The following is a 22,199-nucleotide window of genomic DNA, read 5'->3' as shown; positions in this document are numbered from 1 at the left end:
ATGAATTCGAACCCAGGCCCTCAGCAGCGCCAGCTGAGCACTATGGCCCCTGAGTGAGCTGGTCACCTCTGTCCAATTCCTTTTCCACGAGCGTCTTGCATGTGGGAGGAAAGCGGAGAAAGAGGGGATAACCAAAGATTAGCCACAGACGGTTCACGAACCCATTTCCTGCGCGTGAATTTCCTGGCTACAGCACTTCTCTGTATGTTTGAAAGTTTCACAAATTTGCATAATCCACCATCTCGGTCCTCCAAATCGCTATATTACAGGCGTGCGCCACCACACCTGGTTATGCTAATTTTATCGAATATGTTTAAACGGGCACTGACAGAAGTTAAAATATATAATTCCACTCATAATTAAACCAGAAACTTTAAAATTAGCTTTTGTTCTTTCAAATAAGTCCATTATTTTATCTTAGAGCAAGGTTCAAATTGTGGCTTAATATTTGAGCATTATCACTTTAAAGGATCTGTTGGATCAGGCTCTATTTTGGGAAGGCAGAGACTCCAATTTCAGGTGACATGATCGGGAGATTAATTAAATTCAATGCAGAGGTATTTTGTCACTAGAGCTGTCTGCCCATAAAGCTGCATTAATTTAATGCAGTGAAACTTGCGGCAAAGAGATAACAACTGAAACTTTCCCCATATTCATTTGTTAGACACGTGTATACGATAGTACAAAGACAGAGATCCTCCATACAGCTCGTATAGACTATTGGGCCAACTAGCACCACACCCACAGTGCTGAGGTTTACAGACCACACGAACTACTCATTTGAGGCTGATTTCGACCTGGGGGAGGCCCAGAATCAATTCGTACAATCTCCGCTGACGTGAGACGTGGCCAGGGATCTAACTCGGCTCACCGATGCCCTAGCCACAGCTCATACCCCACACACAGTAAACACTGATGGCACGCGTGATTTGTCGCAGGGCTGCGTTCATCGTTCACTCGTGGTGAATGGCACAGTAAAAAAAAATCAAATAAAAAAACCTCGTTATTGTGTGCACATTTAAACGATTTCCTTAAAGGACTGGCCATTGCTCAGGTGACAGCGTTACAGCACCAGGGAGACCATCGGAAGCGCCCAGCGTCTTTATAACACCACTCTACCGCGTGTGTGACGCACGCGCTCGTGTGTGTGTGTGTCTTTGTGTGCGCAGGTCAATCTGATTTGCCTCCCATCCCGTGGAGAGCGTCTCCCAGACGACTACACTATGATCTTGACCGGGTACGGCATGGACAGTGAGTATACTGATCTTCACATTGAACCCCGAAAAGGGAAAATAGCAAAGGTGGATGGAAATCAATGTTGATAGTGGTCCATTGGTTCTTGAAATGCTCTATAAACCCTGGGACCTGAGTTTGAGTCCAGGCCTTGGTTAATATGTATGAGTGATGAGCGAAGTCTGAGTCAGTCCTGGGCTCCCCTTCACCCAACCACACTGACTAGCACGGTGAAGTATGGTAAAAGTATGGTTAAAGTATGGTAAAACAACACCCATGAGTGACATCACACGCACGGGGAGCCATTGATTCAGTCGTTGACAAAATGTTGATTTTTGTTTATATTGTTTCTATTGACCCACACAAAGTGAAAATAATAAACATGGAAAGCAAATATTGATAGACATATATATACCGGCTAACCCAGGGTTAGTTTATAAATTTAGTTTTAACTGAATTGGATTGTCATTATGGATTTCCTAGATACTATCGCTGGGTATATTAGGCCACAAAACAATCCGCTGTGAAACTTGACATTTCATTTCATTGGGTTTATGTCCTGCATAACTTGGTTAAATGAGCTCAATTTACTCAGCTAAATGGAACCCTGTTGCACATAAACAGTATCAAATAAATGGAATCTCATGCAATAGATTGCACGCCATTATAGAACAGTATTTCAATTTACATGGAAGAGTTTTCCATTTTTCTACTTATTTTTTTAATTTCCAATTTTACATTCATGCTTTTCCTTTGCCCACCGCCACTACGCCTCCCCCCCCCGATTGCTTTCACTTTTTTTCAATGTTTTGCTCAACATCAACATGTCTGCTTTCTTCAATCACTGCGTACCGATTTCAGCCATTTCCACAGGGAGCCGTGCAGATTATTAATGAGCCACGGCGCGACCGTCAAGAGTTGCGAGAGGGGCCTGGTACGCGTCCGCCCGACGCTGATAATCCACACACACACAAAGCAGCATTAAAGCAGAGTGCAGGGCCCAACTAGACCACCGCATAAGAGTCCTCGGTGCCAACCCTCTCTCATTGCGCCGAGCTGCACTACCACCCATCTGCAGTCACCTCAATTAGGCCATTGGCATTCATCCCGTAAACGCTGCCGACGGGAGCTTTGAGCAGGGGCTTGCGGTGCGGTGGCTTCGTAAGCGGATGCCTGCAAAGGTTGGCAGAATGTGAGGCGCGCGCATCAACGCGGTGTTTGGCAAAGTCGCCACGGTACCTCCTGTCGGGTGAGGAACCCCGTGATGGAGGTGGGTGGGTGGGTGTGGGGGGGTGTGTGTGTGGGGGGGGGGTGAACATGCTCCAGGGAGGTGATTAGCCATTGTAGGCTCTGCCAGGTTTTTTTTTTATCTTTTCTGTAACACACATCGCAGGTGCACGCCATATCTCTCATGGATACTGCACCCCACCCCCCAACCTCCTTTTTCATCAAGCCGTAAGGTATTAACAACATCATCAATGATCATGTGCCCTCTGTAGGTACGATAGTCACCGTTCTGTTGCTGTGTGCGACTATTGTATGAAATGGCCCTGGGCCTCCCCTAGGTCGACTCGGCCTCAAAATTTGTACCTAGTGTGGTGTGTAAAAGCATCGCCATTGCTGAGACAAAGGCGGTTGGGCGTGGTGCTGACCACCCAACCCCCTCGTCTATCGTGCCAGCCTTCATAGGTGCTCGCTTACAGCTCTTGCCCCAACAGTTTGTTGAGGCTATACATGGGGGGGGGGGGGTCTTTGTGTGTGCGGCTACGAGACCATTGAGACAACATGACCACTCACGAACGACATAAAGCGGCGACAACTCCCGTGTGAAATAAATACCGAGATGGGTGGCGGCTAATGAAGAAACCCCGAGGTGGAACAGCCGCGCCGGGGGTTGTGCTATTTGCGCTGTGATCCCGGCGGCCTTTAGTTCGATATTAAACAAATGATTCGGTGATGATCATGGTGCCCAAGAAAGAAAAGAAAAAAGTTACTCATTTGTCAATAACACTGCGTGGCATTTAAAAAGGAAACATATACAATAGGTGACGTTTCAGGCAATGGCCCTTCTTCATGGCACATTCTCCAACGCGTATCGTCCCTGTTTCTGTGAAAAAGGGGCCATTTCTGCTACAGTGTCATTGAGTTTTGAGTTCGATAACGGACCACCGCTAACGTCAATGATGAATGAGTCAAACGACACTCATGGCTGTCAAAGTCTGCAGGGGAGGATTTCATCCGTCCAGTAGTGTGGATTGACAAAGGGCTGTAAATTGAGTGGTGAAAATTCTAACGAGTTATATAATCGCGTGCCAGTCATGTGAGTTCTGTTTTTATTTTAATCACACTTCATCACGCTCAGTTGGTATGTGTCAGTGACGTGGAGGGCATCAGCAGTTGCGATAGCGCTTTGCCACTGATGTTAGCCGCGGCCAGGAATCGAAGTCTCGCTCGCCGGGTTCGGAGCGCAGCGCGCGAGACCGCTCTTCTACCACTCCACCCCTCTTAAAAACCATACCCTTAGAGCATGCCGATCTCAGCCATACATGTGCATGAATATTCAAGGACTGCTCCAGGGGGGAAATATTACGTAACAATGATATATTATGTATACACATATCCCCGCATAATTGAAACTTCGCAAAACCATTAACACAACGACCGCGATTCCATAGGCGGGAGTACAAAAGAGAGATGATTTTGTTGCACCATTTTTTTTTTACTGCCGTTAGAAGCATGCGGCCCACGATCGTACGGAGACCCTCGAACGTCTTTTGTCCCGAGCACTCAGCACCTCTGCAGAGTTTAATTGCGTGAGCTTTCATTTTTTTTGTTACGGAAAAATACCTCCTGGAATAAAACATCTCTCGACCCGATTCGCTGTTTATATTTTGTTTTAACTCACTCCCAGCTCAGAAATTGAAATAAATTAAACCTGGACCTTTGGTGGGCATGCGAGGAGCTCGACACAAAGTGGCATATAATGACATAACGTAATGAAAAAGCCTATTAACGTTTCGTTTGCCCTCTGCCGAGTTGGAGGTCTACAGGGTCTTTTTCAGTCATTTAATCAAACAGAACCATTAAACGTTGACCTCGTGTTCCCTGTTATAATTAAAAGGAGCGGGGGGCGGGGTTAGTGGAATAAAACATTTCAATTGAGAGCACATTCATTTTTCAGTTTTCGATTGATGCAGTGGGGGGGGGGGGGGATAAGCTCTACTTTCAAGTACTTCACAAAAGCCACATAGAGCGACCATTGATTTGCGGGTAAGGGAGCTAATGAGAGAGAGCGAGAGAGTGATGGTGAGGAGGAAGGGGGGGGGGGAGAGCGGAGGTGACAGAATAGGAGGTGTGTGGCGCAACAGTGGAAAGGATGTGCATCTGGGCGCATTGTGTTCTTTGTGTCGTTGATAAACAAGCAAAACAAAAGCGGTCAAAAGCCAAAGAGCCGGATTTAAACCGTCACGCGCAATTAGAATGTCCGAAAATATTTCGGACAGAATTGCAAGTGTGACCTTTTCGTCGTTCACGCAACGCTGCATGCGCCGTGCGGTTCATCGCGGGACACAAATGCAATTATTATGAGGTTATGGTAAGTGTGTGTCATGCACACGCTGCAGGCAGAGGGCCCCCGAATCTGCGAACGAATTTATCTTTCCCTCCCAATGCTGCACTGGGACAGGTGAAATCACTCAGGCTTTGCACAATTGTCGCTCTACCACATGTGTACGCATATATGTCGAACTTCTTTCGCAACGTGCGTAGCCAACCGTGCTAATCAGAGGTGCAATTTGCCAATGGATTGTAATATTGTCTGGGGTGGAGCGGTGGGACAGTGGTCAGCGCATTGCACTCTGAATCTGGCGACCCGAGTTCGTCAGTGGCGAGTGGTATCTGACCTGTTTCTCAACACTCCCTTTCACCAACGCGCACTGACCAGTGTGGTGAAATATGGTCAAAGTACCCCCCATAACCATCAGGATATGGGGACACTTTTGTCCAGGGTGGAAAAAGGGCTGATAATTATGGTAATGTGTTTCATTGTAATTCAACCATAGGTTGGTTAAAGAAAGGGAAGTAATATTTTAACCACCCTTGATAAACCCTATCATGGGGCTTTCTGGAATGAAAACGTTTTCACTTCAACGGAAGGATTGACCCAATGAGATGCTTAGACGCACCTTTGTCACCGAACCCAAAACCACCTCTTCACATACCACATGATATGGTTCACTTTCCTCACTCATAACTCACCACCCTCTGTCATATTTAAATCAATCATCGGCCCGTATGGGACAGGCTGCTCCCTCAGCCACCCAAACCTGCTTGCTATCGCCTCCTTTTCTTGCTCAAGAGGTACACGGTGGCGCACTCCAGTCGCCCAAACAACCACTCCCCGCCCCAACGAAGTGATGTGGTTACACTGTTTGGAGAACGACGTTTTGTCCGTTGTCTGTCATCATCTTCGTCATCATCATCATCATCAGCAGCAGATGCAGCATCAGCCGTGATCAATCCACGACAAGATGAAGGCATCCCCGATCATTTACCATCCCTCCTGGTCCCTCCATGTACTTCTCCACCAGCCATCCCTGGCGGATGAGCTTCCCACCTCTGGGCTCGTCATCTCTAATGACCAACTTCCCTTTGAGTGACGTCTCCTGCTCATGCCCACCTCTTTTTAAAAACAACATTTTTATTTATTCGCGGTCAAAGTCGATGTCTCCAACTTGCATTTGTTCTCTAAATTAATGTGCCCCTCGTCAATGTCTCTCAGCACGAATATAAACGTCTCCGCGGAAATATAAACACAAAGCAGACCTAAAACACGGTAGGACCAACACCTCGGCCGTGACAGATCACTGTTATAATTCAATAGGCTCACATGACATTGACTTCTCCAAGACAGAGGTTATTTGCAAGCCATCTGGCTACCATGAGAGATTCGTTCATAAGGCTATCCACACATACAAACGCATGAGACAATTTCAACCGAGAAGATGGATTCTGGCTTAGCAATCATTGGAAGGATTCAATAAACCATTTCGGGTCTTAATTGATTGTTCACGCTCAGAGGCAGAGCCAGGGGGGGTGACAGGGGTGACATTCTGCGTATAAGTGTACGACACTCGGTCTGGCGGACTCCGTGCAACTGCATTGTCAGAGTGTGTCGCCAACCGATGGCGTCTAGTTCAACAGCCTGACTCTCTAAATCATTCTTGAAATTAACATTTGTTGAATGTCACCCCGGCCTGAAATCCTGGCTCCGCCCCTGTTCACGCTTACGGTGGCTTTCAGACTGCATCCATTATTTTCGTCTCCCCCCTCCTCTTTTCCGAACATAGATGGACTCGTCCATCTGAATAACTGCCAAATCGCTCTCCGTGGTGCTAAAGTAAAAGAAACCCACCACTTTTTTCAAAATTGCTTGCTGTGGTTTTCACACCTGATGATTGCTTGTGTTCCAGTCGAAACGTCGTGAGAATTTTATTGTTTGATGTTTGTATTATTTTATTGTTTCCCTTCTACGTGACTTTACCGAAAGAACCAAGAATATGAATCCCTGCAGTCACGAAAGCTTTAAATCAAACGTCTCTGGGAAAGTTGACTTTCATCACTCCGTCTCCTCAGTAGATGTCATCTCGGTATCTCTCCACCGGTTGCATTTTCGTCATCTCTGAATTTACCAAAAATAAAACAATCCATGTAAAGGATATCACGCGTCCTGCTATTATTAGTTCGCAGTCCAAAAATATACACGTTAGAAAAAACCGAACAGAAGTAACGACGCCTGTCGGTCATTAACGCACGAGCGATGCCCTTTCTCCCGTAGGTGCGACGGGCGTGCCTCCTGCCCTGAAGCAGGCGCGGATGAAGCACATCTCGCTGGATCGCTGCCTCGGTTTGCTCGGTTCAAACGTCCGCGCCAACGGGGGACACATCTGCGCCGGCTACATGGAGGGGGGAGCAGACGCATGCAACGTGCGTCATCGCTCGGCCGGGAATCGCGACCGACGCATCTCCGCACACTCCTGCCGAACGCTGCCACCACCATCATCATCGTCGTCGTCGTCATCATCATCGTCGTCCTCATCATCATCTTCGTCATCATCATCAGCGTCATCGTCGTCATCATCGTCGTCGCCACTATAACCTTCTCCAGCCCCGACCGCCTCCGCGCACTCCGTCGCTAACGCACGCCGCTCTTGGCGGTGCTTTGCGCACATTCTAAGCTGCGCCATTAGTACGTTTCTATATTTAACTGTCACCTCCAAAATTCACATTGTAGCACGCCGCCTGGGGTGGTGGGGGCGCAGCCCTTTTGCCTCGGCAAATTTACGGCGAATCATGCGGAGATTTTTGAACCTTAAAAAAAAACCCCGCTTTGGGTTTTGAGATGGACCGGCGATGGCAGTACAGCAAATAGGTTGTGAATCCGTATGTGAGAACCTTCAACTATTATTCCCTCCTATGCATGAGTATTCTCTGGGTATTCCATTGTACCGCCACAGACAAAAGAATGTTTTTGATTGGAATTGGCTAAACATCCCAATTCATGATCCTCCTGAAAATGAGAAAGGAAACGCAATGAGGCTTTGCAGGATTAGTGAGCTATTATCTTCTCCGTAATGTCCTGCCCTTGATCAATCCACTGGTTGATGAAGGCCCCCATGCCTTTTAGTAATGGGGCCATTTGACCATACTTCATCGTGATGGTCAGTGCAGTTTGGTTTAGATATCGCTCGCGCCAGATGTCAGTTGTGACCGGCAATTGAACACAGGTCATCGGGTTCACAGCACATCTTGCTAACCACTGCTCCACCGCTCCATAATGCTATAAGGCTATGACCGTAATGTTATTGGTTTCTTTACACCGCCACTACCATCACCACAAGACAAATACAAAGATCCCCCATATAGCCTTTAAACGACTACTGGGCATGTGCTGTCAGCGAGCACCTATGAAGGCTGGCAAGACACACGAGGGGGTGGGTGGCCAACACGACGCCCGGCCACCTTTGTCTCCCCAATCACGATGTCTACCTAGGGGAGGCCCACAACTGATTCAGATAATTGTCACTCGTGTTGGCCGCGAGGGGGAATCGAACTCGGGTCGCCGGGTCTGTAGCGCAGCGCGCTAACAGCGACTACCTCACTCCCCACCACCAGAACAACCACAACCACAATCTTCATCTCCACCGTCACCCACACAACCGCAACCACGTCAGTAAATGAATAATGTGCATTTTAGCATTGCTGTAGCAGATATGCCCCTGAATGTGCTTCCCTCCACGCCAGACAGGCACAAAGGCTTCAAGAACATAGCCCTCTCATTTTGCGCCATGCGTCACCGTCGTGCGGAGCCCGGCTGATTGCACCTAACCAGGGGCTTTCATTATTGAATAGACGAGAGACAAAAAAAAGCAACACCTCCACACGCACGCAAGCACGCACCCACACACACACACATATTTTATATATCTGAAATTCATCCATATGTCAAGTATTGCCTTCCATTTCTTTTTCAATTTATTTTACTTGGTCGATTCCACTCGAGAATACCGTGATCCCCCCCCCCCCCCTCTGCCGCGTCGCACCCCCAACCCCCTTCACATTCAGGCGGGCGCCGGGAGACACTAAATCCATCACCCGCGGCTGAGACACGGTTTGGGTCCCAACTCTTTAAAGCGCCACGGTTCGGTCCAGTCACATGCCGAGCTGGCTACACTTCTATACTTTTTAACGGCTGCCATGGTGAGCGCAGGTGCCTGGGCATCAATTCAGTCGAAGCAATCTCTTTACTTAGAATCAGGAGTGAGCCCCGTGGAGATGCAAGCAGTGCCTTTTTTGTGGAAGGCGAAACGTGCAGCGCGCAGCACCGCGGCGGATACAATGGTAGCTCGGAAGAGTTGAGTGCGGCGTCTATTAAAGGGGCATTGCTTGACAGTTGGGCGCCTCAAGGTTAACAAAATGATTAGTTTAGATCCCCCACCTCTCCTGAGAAATTATCTGACAGTTATGGCATTGTTATTGATTAGCATACTATATATATATTTTTGTTGTTGTGTGTGTCGCATTTGGTGCATTCTTCATACGGGCGCCCACGCCGGTGCTTGTCGCTCACCGTTTGGTTCTTAAACAAACTAAACCTGTTCGCGGTTCCGCTCATTCTCAGCTCTCTGTCTCTTTACCAACACGATTCGAGTGAAAACCATTTCACGCTCTCAAACGACTTTCCACACTCGAGCTCCACACTGAGCGGCGGTGTGCGGTGAAGAATGTGGTCCAGACGTTGGGTTCAATCTGCGACGTGCGTCTTATATATGTATGTGTTTGACACCTCCAGGTGATGCCAACAGAGATGATCAGCGCCCGATCCACAGAATTGTTTAAAACATTTTTTTAGTAATTACCGTCCCTGCAATTATTATAAACATGGTGGTAAAGATTTGCGGACGGCCAAGACGTTGCAAGAGACGGCAACGATCATCCGCATCTGAGCATCCGAGCTCAGAGATGGCGTGGCCATGTATTGTCAATGACAATGCATTATTCCCCTGTGCCCCAGCGAGGGCTGAAGGAATGTATGTTTTACATGTTTTTTTTTGGTAATGTAGTAAATTGCGTGCAATAATTACATTTGTTGCAAATGGACCGGGTCATCAGATCGATGGCCTCTTCTCCTGAATGGTGTCAAATGGTAATGAGTTTTTAATAGGAAAGCCGTGGAATTAACGCATGAAGGTAAAACGCGAACCATCATGACCTCTCTGGAAAGGAGTCCGTCGACTGCCAGGATGCATCCAGCCTGACAAAACGCCTCCTCGCATTTACCGCGGCTGTCACTTTCCACCGAAGATATCGCTTCGACATTCTATTATTTCTGAGCCTATTTGTACCCCCCCCCCCGCCCGCCCCGCTCCCCACGTTTCACAAAAGGGTGACTCGGGGGGACCTCTGGTGGCGCCCCGTGGCGACAAGTGGGCCCTGTTCGGCCTGGTGAGCTGGGGCATGGCGTGCGGCACGGCTCCGGGCGTCTACACCGAGGTGAGCTGTGCCACCACGGTGACCCCACAGGTGACTCGGGGGTCGCGAGCGTCGCAGCGCATTAATAATTCTTGTGCCGCTCCACGGACTCTGACGCTGAGGCTGCTGGTCGGGGCAGCCTCATCGCGGGCGTGCACCGCGAGCCCATCAACCGGTTCGTTGCTCTTAAGGCGGGGGGGGGGGTGGTGGTGGCGACCGGCGTGGGCCACTCTGATTGTGATTGTCACTTGCTTCGAGCCATGACGCCCACGCACGCGGGCTTAGGTGTGGAGTCCCCCCCCCCCCCCCGAGGTCGGCCGTGCGAGGCCAAGGCACTTTCAACACGACGCCTGAGTCTAGGGTCATCACCTCTGCTCGAGCACAAAAAAAAAATCTGGGACATTGTGCAAGAGAGAGAATATTGTACAACGCCAGCATGTAAACGCATTGTATTTGAGTGGTGTGTTTTATTATTATTGTTGTTAATATTATTTGACACAACCGACAAAAAATTTTGACTTTTAATGTTCCGGGAAGACTTATAGGTTTTCCAGGATGGGTACATCAAAAAGACAACAATCCGGGAAAGCAGGACACGTGGCAGCCGTACTTGTACCGTGCAGTGCTGGCTAAACGCGCGTGGCACTCACCTCGTGTTTGCGCACTGGCGAGCGATGTTCGCAATGCTTTTGGTAATTTCCTGCCCATTTCCATGTTTTGCACTCTAAATAAGTCATTGACGTTTCCACTTCCAGGGCGCGTTATTTGACGCTGAAGGTGCATTATAGTTGCAACGGCTGTGGTGGTAATGATTTACGTGGGTCACTCTCCACACTTCCATTCCTTTCTTAAGCTTTTGCCCCTTGCAGTTTTCTATTAACTCAGTGTCGTTGACACGCATGTCACTGTCTGACATGAATGATTTGATTAGTTTTCCTATACTTTGCACTCCTATCGTTTTTTATTGTTGCAACTTTCTGACCCGCCCCTCCTGAACATGTGTGAAAAGGAGCTTTATAGCTCATCAGATTCCTTCAGTATGAATCTATGTCACCCCCCCCCCGTATCTGTCTACCCGGCAAGTATAGGTTTGGTGCAATACCGTCGATTCGGCACGTCGTGTGGGGTGAGTAGGCAAAAGTACCCTCACCAGATTCTTCCAGGCGAAATAATAATTCTGATTCCGCATTCAGAAACTCCAACCCGAAAGAACGCTTGAGAACAACATTGTAAATGCAACACTTTAACGTTCAGCGATTTGGCAATTAAGGAGATAGATTCCCAATGGTTTATTTCAATAATATACACGCTTTTATTCGCCCCCATGTTTATCAGCGTACTACATTAAGAATGCGTGTGAATTTTTATTTCCTACACAATGAAATAAATTATCATCAATGATTCATTATACACCAAAACGCCAGCATCTCTAACCTTGCCAGTACATTCATGTGTGTCCATAATCGAGTGACATCCACAAAGTAACGACTCGTGTATATATAACTTGACTGAAATGATGGCAAAGTTTAGGAAATCGTTGTTGGAAATGTCAAAAACATTTATCTATTTTTAAACACGGTCCCATTGCTTTTCCCTGCACTTGCATCAACGCAGGACCAGGGCCAGCGTTTGATCACAGGGGAGGAATTCGTCAGTGCCACGGTAACAATATGATTGTGGGATCCTGTAGTGCGGTGTCATTTTCAAAATGCTGCCAGTGTAGGCCATCCTTGAAAGGGCCGAAGCGGTAAAACTCTGAGGGGGGGGGGGGGGGGTGCCCATTTCCTGGCTGTCCTACGGTGCCTGATGACGTTCTCCCACCCGTGCTCCTCTCAGTCGTTGGCAAGGTCGAGCGTTGTAATGTTTTGCGGGAGGGATTCTGCCACCTGACAACGTACGTATGGGAAAGGAAAAACAATCCACCTCTTGCCCGATGCTGATAAATTCACGAGCTCGCAGAACGGCAGAGCGTCTTCGATGTCACGCGTGTGCATGTTGAACCTCTTCGGTGTCACGCGTGTGCATGTTGAACCTCGTCGGTGTCACGCGTGTGCATGTTGAACCTCGTCGGTGTCACACGTGTGCATGTTGAACCTCGTCAGTGTCACGTATGTGCATGTTGAACCTCGTTGGTGTCACGTGTGTGCATGTTGAACCTCGTCGGTGTCACACGTGTGCATGTTGAACCTCGTAGGTGTCATGCGTGTGCATGTTGAACCTCGTCGGTGTCATGCGTGTGCATGTTGAACCTCGTCGGTGTCACACGTGTGCATGTTGAACCTCGTTGGTGTCACGTGTGTGCATGTTTAACCTCGTTGGTGTCACGCGTGTGCATGTTGAACCTCGTAGGTGTCATGCGTGTGCATGTTGAACCTCGTCGGTGTCACACGTGTGCATGTTGAACCTCGTTGGTGTCACACGTGTGCATGTTGAACCTCGTTGGTGTCATGCGTGTGCATGTTGAACCTCGTTGGTGTCATGCGTGTGCATGTTGAACCTCTTCCGCACACCGTACGTAGCCAACCGTGCTCATCGGAGGTGCGGGTCGGGAAAGACCACGCACCGCACGCTAAAATCAGCTCTAAAGAAAGGAGTGTTCAACATAGAATGAGTTTTAAATTCATAAAACGTTCATCACGGACCTTCATTACGTCCGTGTATTTCCCATAAGTGAACATCTAATGTTTTTTTGTTATATCGGTTCAATAAAAAAAAGTTGTTTTACGAACAAAAATGGGGGCGGGGGGGGTGGAGGGGGGCTTATTTGGGGGAGGGGTATTCCCTGTAAAAGACAGCTCCACTCTCGACCGCATTGCAACGCCACTGCTGTGCAGGTTGGAGTGAGAGCTCAAAGCCTGGCCCTTCAGGGACACGACTGGGCTACCTGCAGGCGATATCGACGGCAGAACCAATTTAGGGGCAGCATTACCGCAGCACCGAGTCACGCGAGCTATCCTGTCTGACCAGAGAGCACCAAAAATCGCAAAAAAACTTTTGGCACGAGTATAAATATCCTTCCGGGTTTTTTTTTGTTGGTCGTTGTTACTTTAATCATCAGTATTGTTCATTCGCTAACAAGACAGAGAAGGGGGGGGGGGCGGGGGGGATGCGAGTAATGAGTATTACTGTGTACCAGCTGAAACTTAACTTATCCTCAAAGCAATGTTCTGATACTAATGAGGCACACAGCATGCAGCGGCGGCGGAGTCCGTGTCCGGGGAGGACGCTCACGAGAGTGGCAAAGCGCGGGGTACAGGGGGCGCATGACGACCCCCCTTTGTTAGGGCTCCTTGCTTTTAGCGAACGTTCATGAATCGTGACTAATCTGAGATTTGAATGAACATGTTGGTTTTCAACCGAGCGTTTATACACTTGCGTTACGTGCTCATGAGCCTTGAGTTCTCTATTCGGGCACAATGTGGCGTTGCTGGAGGGCTGGAGGGCTGGGAGGCTGGGATAGCGCTCTGTGCATGCGGAGAAATTTATCGCGCTCACGCAGACTGGAATAACCCGTAAAACCGAACGAGTCAATTAACCAATTCAATAATCGTCGGCGGTTAATTAGAAATTAAATATAGAATACAACATAATCAAATTCCCACTGCCCCCCCCCCACACACCCCCATTGCACATTCGTTAAGGGCCCTGCATGATAATAATAATAAAATAACTAACACCTTAATGGCTTCATTTTCATATGCGCCAAAGAAATGCCAATCACCGCACACAGCGGCTCCACGACCTGGCTACTCGTGGCACCACAGCCGCAGCGAGTGACGTCGCGCCGTGCGCAGCCCCTCGCAGGCGTCTCCCACTCACTCCGCCTCGCCTCTGGGGAGTGATTGACCCCTCCGTGATTGCGGCGGCCGCAGAGTTCAGAGTGCTGCAGGTCGTTTCCCCCAGCCGTGCGACGCGATCCGGTTGGAGGATGTCTCTCCCTCTCTTTCTCCCTCACACTCTCTGTATCTCTCTGGCAACGCGGCGCTCGCCTTTGGGTGCGCTTGTGCGGCCGTCTGGAACGCTCTTCCATCCGATATTAGCAAGCCACTGGAGCTATGGCACTTTTAAATCATCATCCAGTTCGAAAACTCATTTCGTTAGAATAGCTTTTTGTGTGTGTGTAGTCCTTCCGCCGAACCCCCCAATTCGCACGGTTGGCTGCGAAAACATTTCACCGTACACACATAGCGCGTGCACATTTGTATTCACGTTGGTGTGTACGCATTAAAATAAAAACGTCTCGTTAAATTTTTTACATATTTCTTCTTCTTCACCCTTTCTTTTCTCGCAAGGACATCCATGTCAAAGTGCCCCAGCAATCTCCGATTCTAATTCAATCCGACGAGCGAAGGTCGCATCTTGCGTGGAGCAGCACATCGTCGTCTTAGCTATACGGCGGCGGCAGTGGCGAAACGCGAGCAATTTTCACGACGCCGAGTTATCACGCGCAAAGGTGACCCAACGGACAAAAAAAAACGGCGCCATAAACACCGAGGTCGCTTCGCGTCACTTGTCACCGTGACAAGAGGGTTTGCGCGGTCGACCTCGGCTTCCCTAGCACTCTCGAGGCCTCGTCGCTCTCTGGACCCGCTACTCAGACGGTGTGTGGCGTTTGCTGTAGTCACAGCGGTGCGATTGTGGCCATGCGATCCAATTCTTCGGATCGCATGGTAAGCCACCGTAGTCTGCGCTTCTTCAACAGAGGACTGGCAAAACTGCACGGACTCTCTCTCCTGAAGCCCTCTCGTGGCCCGCAGACCTCAAAATTGCCTTTTAGCTCCTGAACGTGTTGCCATGTGCAAGAAAACAATTGAAATCCCCGAGGCAACCCAGAGATAAACCCTCTTCCCTCGCTTAAGGGGAAGTGTGCAGAAGTGATTTGCGTGGCCTAGGCCAAATCACCCTGAATGCGCCCAGTTTAATTTGAGCCTGCTTAGTGCTTAGATGTGGACTCTGCCCAGAAATACCAGCTGTAGATGGCTTCGGCTGCTAGGTTGCACATGATATGGCAGTGCAGTAAACAATTTAATCTATCTGTGTAGAGCTTTAAATGTGTTAGGTCTCTCATATGTGCTTCTTTGTTCTCCGTGGAGTGTGTTCTCCTCCCACATGAAGCCAAATGCTAATTCGTGGAAATGGTGAAATATCCCACGGCAGGTGCCCTGGAAAAGAGAGCTGAGACTCAGTGAGGTTTTCCTGGATGAATAAATGGCGTTTTATATATTATAGTGTAACACATGGAAAAAGATTAAAAGTTTACAAAAATATCCGCCACCGATTGCTCAGACCTTTCACATTACACCCAGCCTGGGCTAAAATACTGCACGTGAGCAAGACAACTGTGCCCTGCACGCGTGTTTTCATTGGTAAAGGCTGTGCCGACACAAGGGTGAATGGGGCACAAGGTCAAATATGTGAGAACCACTGTCTTACAATGTTGAGAGCTCACAAGGAACATGTTCCCCCACCGCCTCCCCCTCCCCCAGATATAATTGATGATGGTCAGCAACTGACGAACAAAAAAAAACATCTCCCAGATAACCTGACATGCTGTACGCCCGTATAAAAATTGGGCTTGGTCTCTTCGTGGTTTTATTTGGTGTAAGCGTCTGCTGTCGTAATGAAAAATTAATGCATAGGTCGATGTGAACCTGTCGATACATTTACCATTGTACATACACCCGCCAGCACGTCTGCCCTTTATACAAAGACTCCACGACCTAAACAAATAACAGAAAAAGCTCCTGAAAGGTTTTGTACCAGCAGGCAGCAGCTGAATACGATGTCAGTTAATAAAAAAAACAGGTAATAGAATTATCAAGGCCATAACAGTTTGTATTTCCACTATCCAACAATACTAAACTTTCAAGGCCGATAGGTATGTAATGTAAATATCTGTTTACAACCATCAAAAACTGTCATTGAAAAACACCTTCAGATTGCATTGTGGTGGGATCAAGTTCGCCTACACACATACGCATCTGCATGTGGGGCAGCCTGGCACCTAACCTTCAGGCAAATAAATAATGGATCTACCCCTTCAATCGAGTTCAATGCATGTCTGCTGATAAAAGCGGAAGGGCCGAAAGGTTTTGGGTGAGCAGAGTAAAAAGTTCAAAGGAAAGTGATTAACTTGTTAAGCAATTATTGCGAACCTTTTTGCGTGGCGAGGGTGGGATCACAGATGCAGACACCAACTTAGTCTTGGGCAAAATGTGCGTTCCCTCTGCGGGTCAGATCTCGCACTACACCGACTGGATCCGAGAGAAGATGGGCAGCGACTGGAACGATGCTGTCCTCTGCAACCCTTGGCTTGGCCTCTGAGCAGGCTGGGCGAGACGGGACGGCGCCATCCAGGATGATCACTCCGCAACGACATCAATAATCTCTCATCGTGGATGGAAGCAATACAGTTGTGTGGTGTCCAGGCCACGGATTGTTTTCTTTCGCACGTTTTGTGCCGTGTCATGTCGCGCTAAATGAGCAATTGGTAATGGTTTCGTTCAGTGTGCTGGCTCTTGTGCAGGCCTGCCCGTGTCTGATCAGTGGCTATTATGCAAAAGTGAAACGCGCCACTTTCTTTTCTTGTCTGAGTTATACGGTGGCAAATACTGCGCGTAAAATAATGTTTTTTGAAAAAAATTCGGGAAGACCAAAATTCTTTATGAGTTACCTGCTGTGTGGTGAGTCTAGGCTAATGCATTGTCAAAGTTGGCTGGCTTAACCCTGAAGCAATAACACATGTTTTTTTGTAGCCTCTGTCTTTGTCTATTGAGATGTGTATTACCACAAACTGCATTATCTGCAATTGTAGCTATTCCATGCGTTGTTTTTGGATTGTACTGAGCGCTGTTTGGTACAATGTCCGACGTTTTCGCTTATTCGGGAACTGCATTCATTTTCTGAATTTAGTTCTTGAATTCATAAGCTCCCAGCATGTGGAGCGAAACGTCAAACCTCGTGCTGAACACACATGGTGCCATCTGACAAACACATCTGAGAGCTAAAACTGCGAAAATGTACACAGTTGTATGTGCAATTGTTGACAACTGCAAAGCCAAACTTATCGTAATTGTCCTTTCTATTTCAAAACAATCGTCCGCATTAATTATCAAAGCTTCAACTGTGCTTCAAGTTAGATATATAATGAGTGTTTTCTTTTTTTAATAGTGGGGTGATTAAGGCTTTAAAATAAATAATTTATCTCTTAACAGCAGCTGCAGGGCATGTCCTTCCAGAGCATGGAGGCATTAAACCATGCTGTTTATTGTTGCATGTTCAACATTTGAAGAGTGTGAGATAGGGTTTTTCAGAGAGTACACCCAAAAGTCCAACCGACATTTGGAGCAAAAACAAGATCCTTTCAGTAATGCCCTTCTGTCGTAAAACAAATAACAAATGTAAAAAAGAAAACCCTACGTTAAAATATCAGCTTAAGAAAGAAAATCGGCCAATATTTAGGAACCTGCCCCAAATGGACACCTAATGTGCAACATTAAAACATCAGGAATGATGGAATTAAATCACGATGATGAATTTTGCAGTGTTTTTTTTTCTTTCTCCTGTGCATGCTTTGTCACACAGGCACACGGTATCAGTGGCGTACATCACAGTGTAGATAATGGGCCTTGCAGCTATTTGTGCTCATTAAATGAAACCCTCATCAAATTAGACGCGAAACAAAATAACGCGACCAAGAAAATGCAACCCTTATCGAAATCTTGCGGGACACAGCGTGACGGGATGTGCTTTTAAAATGTGCATTTTCCTGGATCGCTGCCATTTTTTTTCAAAGCCTGTGGATCTCGCTCATTAAAATTTAATATCCTCATCCTTGCAACAAAAAAAATAAAAAGCGGTCTGGTCCCTATAGCTGTTTGTTTGAAGGCTGTGCTTGGCAGTATCCTTGGGATTTTATGGCGATGCGTGGTGTTACTGTGATCATCATCAAGATGCACGGCGCGTCCACAATTTAATTTCCGGTGCCTCTTCCTGCACGTATTCCAACATGTGCACCGCTCGCAAGACATCCGTTTACATCTGCTTAAGCGCCCCGCACATCAAGCCTATGCAAAAGCAGCCTCAACTCACACGTGACCTTACGTCAATTAGCAAATTCATGAATGGGAGGGAAGAGCGTTGCATTAGCCCTCCGATGTGTCTTCATCTTGTACCATGTGTTCGGCACGATGGCCGATATTTCGTGCTGGGAGGACTGAAGCAGAACCGCAGAAACCTACGTAGCAGTATAGTGTTGTTGTACTGTTCTTATATACTGTACTTGACGGGTCCTTCTGCGGTAGCGCATTGACCCCACTCCAAGATGTCTACGAGTTGTCATGCATAGAAGCCTGAGGTTGAAACCCCACCAAAAAACAGATCTGTGAACTAAAAAAAAATGAAGTATCGCCCTGCTACAGAAACTTGAAATAATGGCCTAGCATGCCTTAGTTGAGGGGTCCCCAACCCCCGGGCCATGGACCGGCACCGGTCCATGGCCTGTTAAGAACCGGGCCGCACAGCAGGAGGTGAGAGCGGTGAATCCGCGCGTGGCCCGCCCCCATTATTTTATAATTTACCACTTCCGTCTTTCCCGCACTGCGCACTTGTCTCAGTCACAGTGTTGGTAAGTCCACAAGCTAACCCCTAGTAGCCAAAATGAGTAAAAAACAAACGTCGCTGGAGAGCTTCTTTGAAAATGGGGAAAGACCCAATGATGACCCCCCCCCCCCCCCCCCGGCTCGTGAAAAAAATTGTCTTCCACGAAACCGGTCCCTGATGCCAGAAAGGTTGATGTGCTCCAAACCGCCACCTTATCACTAATTTGCTCAGTGGCGGAGTATTGCACTCCATTCTGGTCTAGGAGCTCGTACAACATACTGTTACATCCACAATTAAATGAATCAATGCCCGCATAACTGGAATGCTGAAGCCGACAGCAATCCCTTGGCTCCCGGGTCTGGCATGAAAAGTGCAAGGGAATTTACAGGTTTTCTTGCCAACGACAACCTTCCCATGAACTAAGATCTCAGCAATGTACCTCGCCACCGACTCAAGTCCCAATCCCTCTCCTGGAATCGCGCTGTCACCATCCTAGATCTTCACCCAGATATGAACAAAGTGTAACAATGCAGACGTACAGAATAAACACCTCAATCGAGACCCGGACATCACACCTCCCTCCCTGCCTTTGACATTCATCGAAGACACTGATGATGTAACCAATCAATCGCATTAAAATATCAACAGGCCAATGCGCACGTCTCCTTCATGAATCAAAAAGGAAAGACAAGCCACAGGTGCGAATGTGGCCATACAATCCAAAAACGTAAAGCGAAGTTTCGTAAATTGGAATGGCTTTTCCCATTAATTTAATGCAAAAATAAGGGATGTGTTTTGGACAGTCATTAATATTTACACCTATATCACTTTTCACAATACACAAATAATAATAAAGAACATGAATATTAAAACGATTGAATAATAGTAAATTTAAAACAAAATTAACTTTTTTGAAGGAATTAACTAAACGATCTGCTGCATGTTGGAATGACTGGACAGGTGACCTGGAGGCGTCACTGTTGCACTGTCGGGACACCGTGACGCTGTTGCAGATGGTAACGCGAAATTTTGCTAAAACCAAATATTCGTAAAATCGAGGGATACCTTCAGCCAACGCTGTCAACGGAGGAGTAGCAAACTACACTTTCTGCTAAAGCCCTCTCGTCATGGCTAGCAGACCTCGACATTGGCATTTAGCTCTTGAACATATTGTCATACGCAAGAATCGAAGAGAGGTTTTTTTTTTGTTTTTACGTATGTACGTTGATCTTCTTTCGCACCGTACGTAGCTAACTGTGCTTATCGGAGGTTTGGATGAAGGACAACAAACTAAACACAAAAAGCAATTCTAAAGAAATGAGTTTGCAGTCTATATCTCAAAGTGCATAGCTCCAGTGGCTTCCTAATATCAGAAGGGAGAGCGTTCTATGCGGTCGCAGAAGCGCATCTGAAAGCGCGCGATGAGTTGACCGTCGATGGTCAGCCAAAATCAGCTGCGAGAACGACTGGAGTTCGCATGATGGATAACGCTCCCTGTCTACCTGCACACTGCCCAGCGTTTTGAAGTGCGGTCAAACAACCCCCACGGCGCGCTGGAAGCTCTCGTCCAGCAGTGGATTGACAAAAGGGCCGTGCATGTGTGCGTAAGAGTAAAACGCGGCAATGTCTCGTCTGGTTCAAGTCTTTTTTTCTTGTATGAGGGATGTCACATTTGTCACAACAACAATGATGTTATTTGTCATATGAAAGAATGTATCTGACATTTGTGCGCTCTGATGCAATTGACAATGGCCATACCACGCACCACGCGCTGGCATCTGATGCCACTGTGATGGCTATAATAACCTGGTTTTTTGTACAAATCAGCGCACAAACACGGCCTCATTGTTCTCTGTGAAGTGGGGCCATTGCTCGATACGTCCATTAGATTTTTGTTTTATAATTTTTAAGGCCACAGTGTTATTGACGAATGTGTTGAATGTCGTCATTGTTTATTAGTCTGTACCTTGCCAACAATGTTTTCCAATTCGAAAATGCTATTGAAAATTAATCAAATGTTTGGCGAGTAGTTTTCAGGCCAAATAAAATGTAAGTTGATCGCAGTGGAAATAGCGTCGTTTAAACCAACCGCTTATATAAATGTAGAAAAGTACAAATGCATTCATAAGGTGTGTGAGGGGCAGGAGGTGGTGGAGGTAATCAAAATAGGTGTTTTGATTACCTCCACCCTTCTCTGGCGTCGTGAAATATTAACGCTGGCATCTTTTTTCATTCTCCCGAGTTTTCCCATTACATTTGATTTGAAAGTTTGGAGTGGGGCTGAGTGGGAGGCTGTAAGGAAGGTGCTCTCATGAAATACATAAAAAATATATGACGGGGCTCATGCAAAATAAATAAACAAAATATATTACGTGCTATCGTGGGTGGAATGTGGACACTGGCATAATAGGCAAGGGTCGGTGATGGTCCTCCTGTCTGTGCGCTTTCTGAACCAATCTTTTTAGTTTTACAGCAGCAGCAGCGTTCGTTTGAACAATAAAAGTCTGGAGCAGTTGTTCGTCTCATCAGTCGCGTCAGGCACGTTAAACAAATACTGCTGGGTTTACTGGTGTGTTATCGGCAAGAACACTCCATGAGCACAATGCGGCCCGTTCAGCGCAGGACAGGAACATCGTGCAAAATGTATCATGCGCTGTCATAGATTGTTGGCATCCTACATAATAAGTAGCCAATCTGCATGTGTTTGTCTGGAGAATTACCCCGAGACTGCTCCACGAATTTCAATGAATGTGCTGTCATTTGGAAGCTTTTATGTAGCTTAAGCAAACGAGGTAAAAATTAAAGGAACATAAATGACCCATAACCCGATAATTCACCCAATTTGCAAAAAGCGTTGCTTATCCATTCTACTATTTACAATGGAGATATGTGTGAAATGTGCTACGTTTCAAAATTATACCACACATACGCCTAAAAACTATATATATACATTTTTTTGTTATTTTACCAGATAAGGCCAACTGAGCTACGTGTAGCACTTTTGGCTAATCGTGTGGAAATTTATAGCAGCCAAATACAATAAACGCACGTTTCTCAATGTGGAGGGAAAACCCAGAGGACTCGGAGAAAAATCCACACGACCATGGGGAGAACACGCACACTCCAAATATACAGCAGGTGTCAGGGGTCGGGTTCGAACCCACGACCTCCTGTATACCGGGCGAGGAAGTTAACATCTGTTCGCCACTGTGACGCCCCTGGTTCCCGTAACCAGGTTCGCAACTTCCGCCTGCGAATGCACGCGCCCCCTTCTGCCGAAACACGTGGAGACGTCACCATCGCAACATGTGCACGCGGTGCCACTCTGGCCCCCG

At 47.3% G+C, this 22,199-nt stretch overlaps 1 protein-coding gene across 1 annotated transcript in view; it reads left to right on the top strand.

The window, feature by feature from the left end:
- Positions 1-19,517, top strand: part of LOC116945960 (plasminogen-like) — a 77,836-nt gene extending 58,319 nt beyond the window's left edge. The window contains exons 10-13 of the mRNA XM_076069636.1: positions 1,170-1,251; positions 7,070-7,218; positions 10,177-10,284; positions 16,501-19,517. Of these exons, the coding sequence (XP_075925751.1) occupies positions 1,170-1,251; positions 7,070-7,218; positions 10,177-10,284; positions 16,501-16,587 (426 nt within the window). The 3' untranslated portion in view covers positions 16,588-19,517. The remainder of the gene's footprint in view (positions 1-1,169; positions 1,252-7,069; positions 7,219-10,176; positions 10,285-16,500) is intronic.
- Positions 19,518-22,199: the final 2,682 nt, after the last annotated feature.

This window comes from Petromyzon marinus, chromosome 25, assembly GCF_048934315.1.
Source record: "Petromyzon marinus isolate PM22_M1 ecotype Great Lakes invasive population chromosome 25, UKy_Petmar_22M1.pri1.0, whole genome shotgun sequence".
Lineage (NCBI taxonomy): Eukaryota > Metazoa > Chordata > Hyperoartia > Petromyzontiformes > Petromyzontidae > Petromyzon > Petromyzon marinus.
The sequence above is the reverse complement of the archived record's forward strand: the minus strand, read 5'-3'. Positions and strand labels throughout refer to the sequence as shown.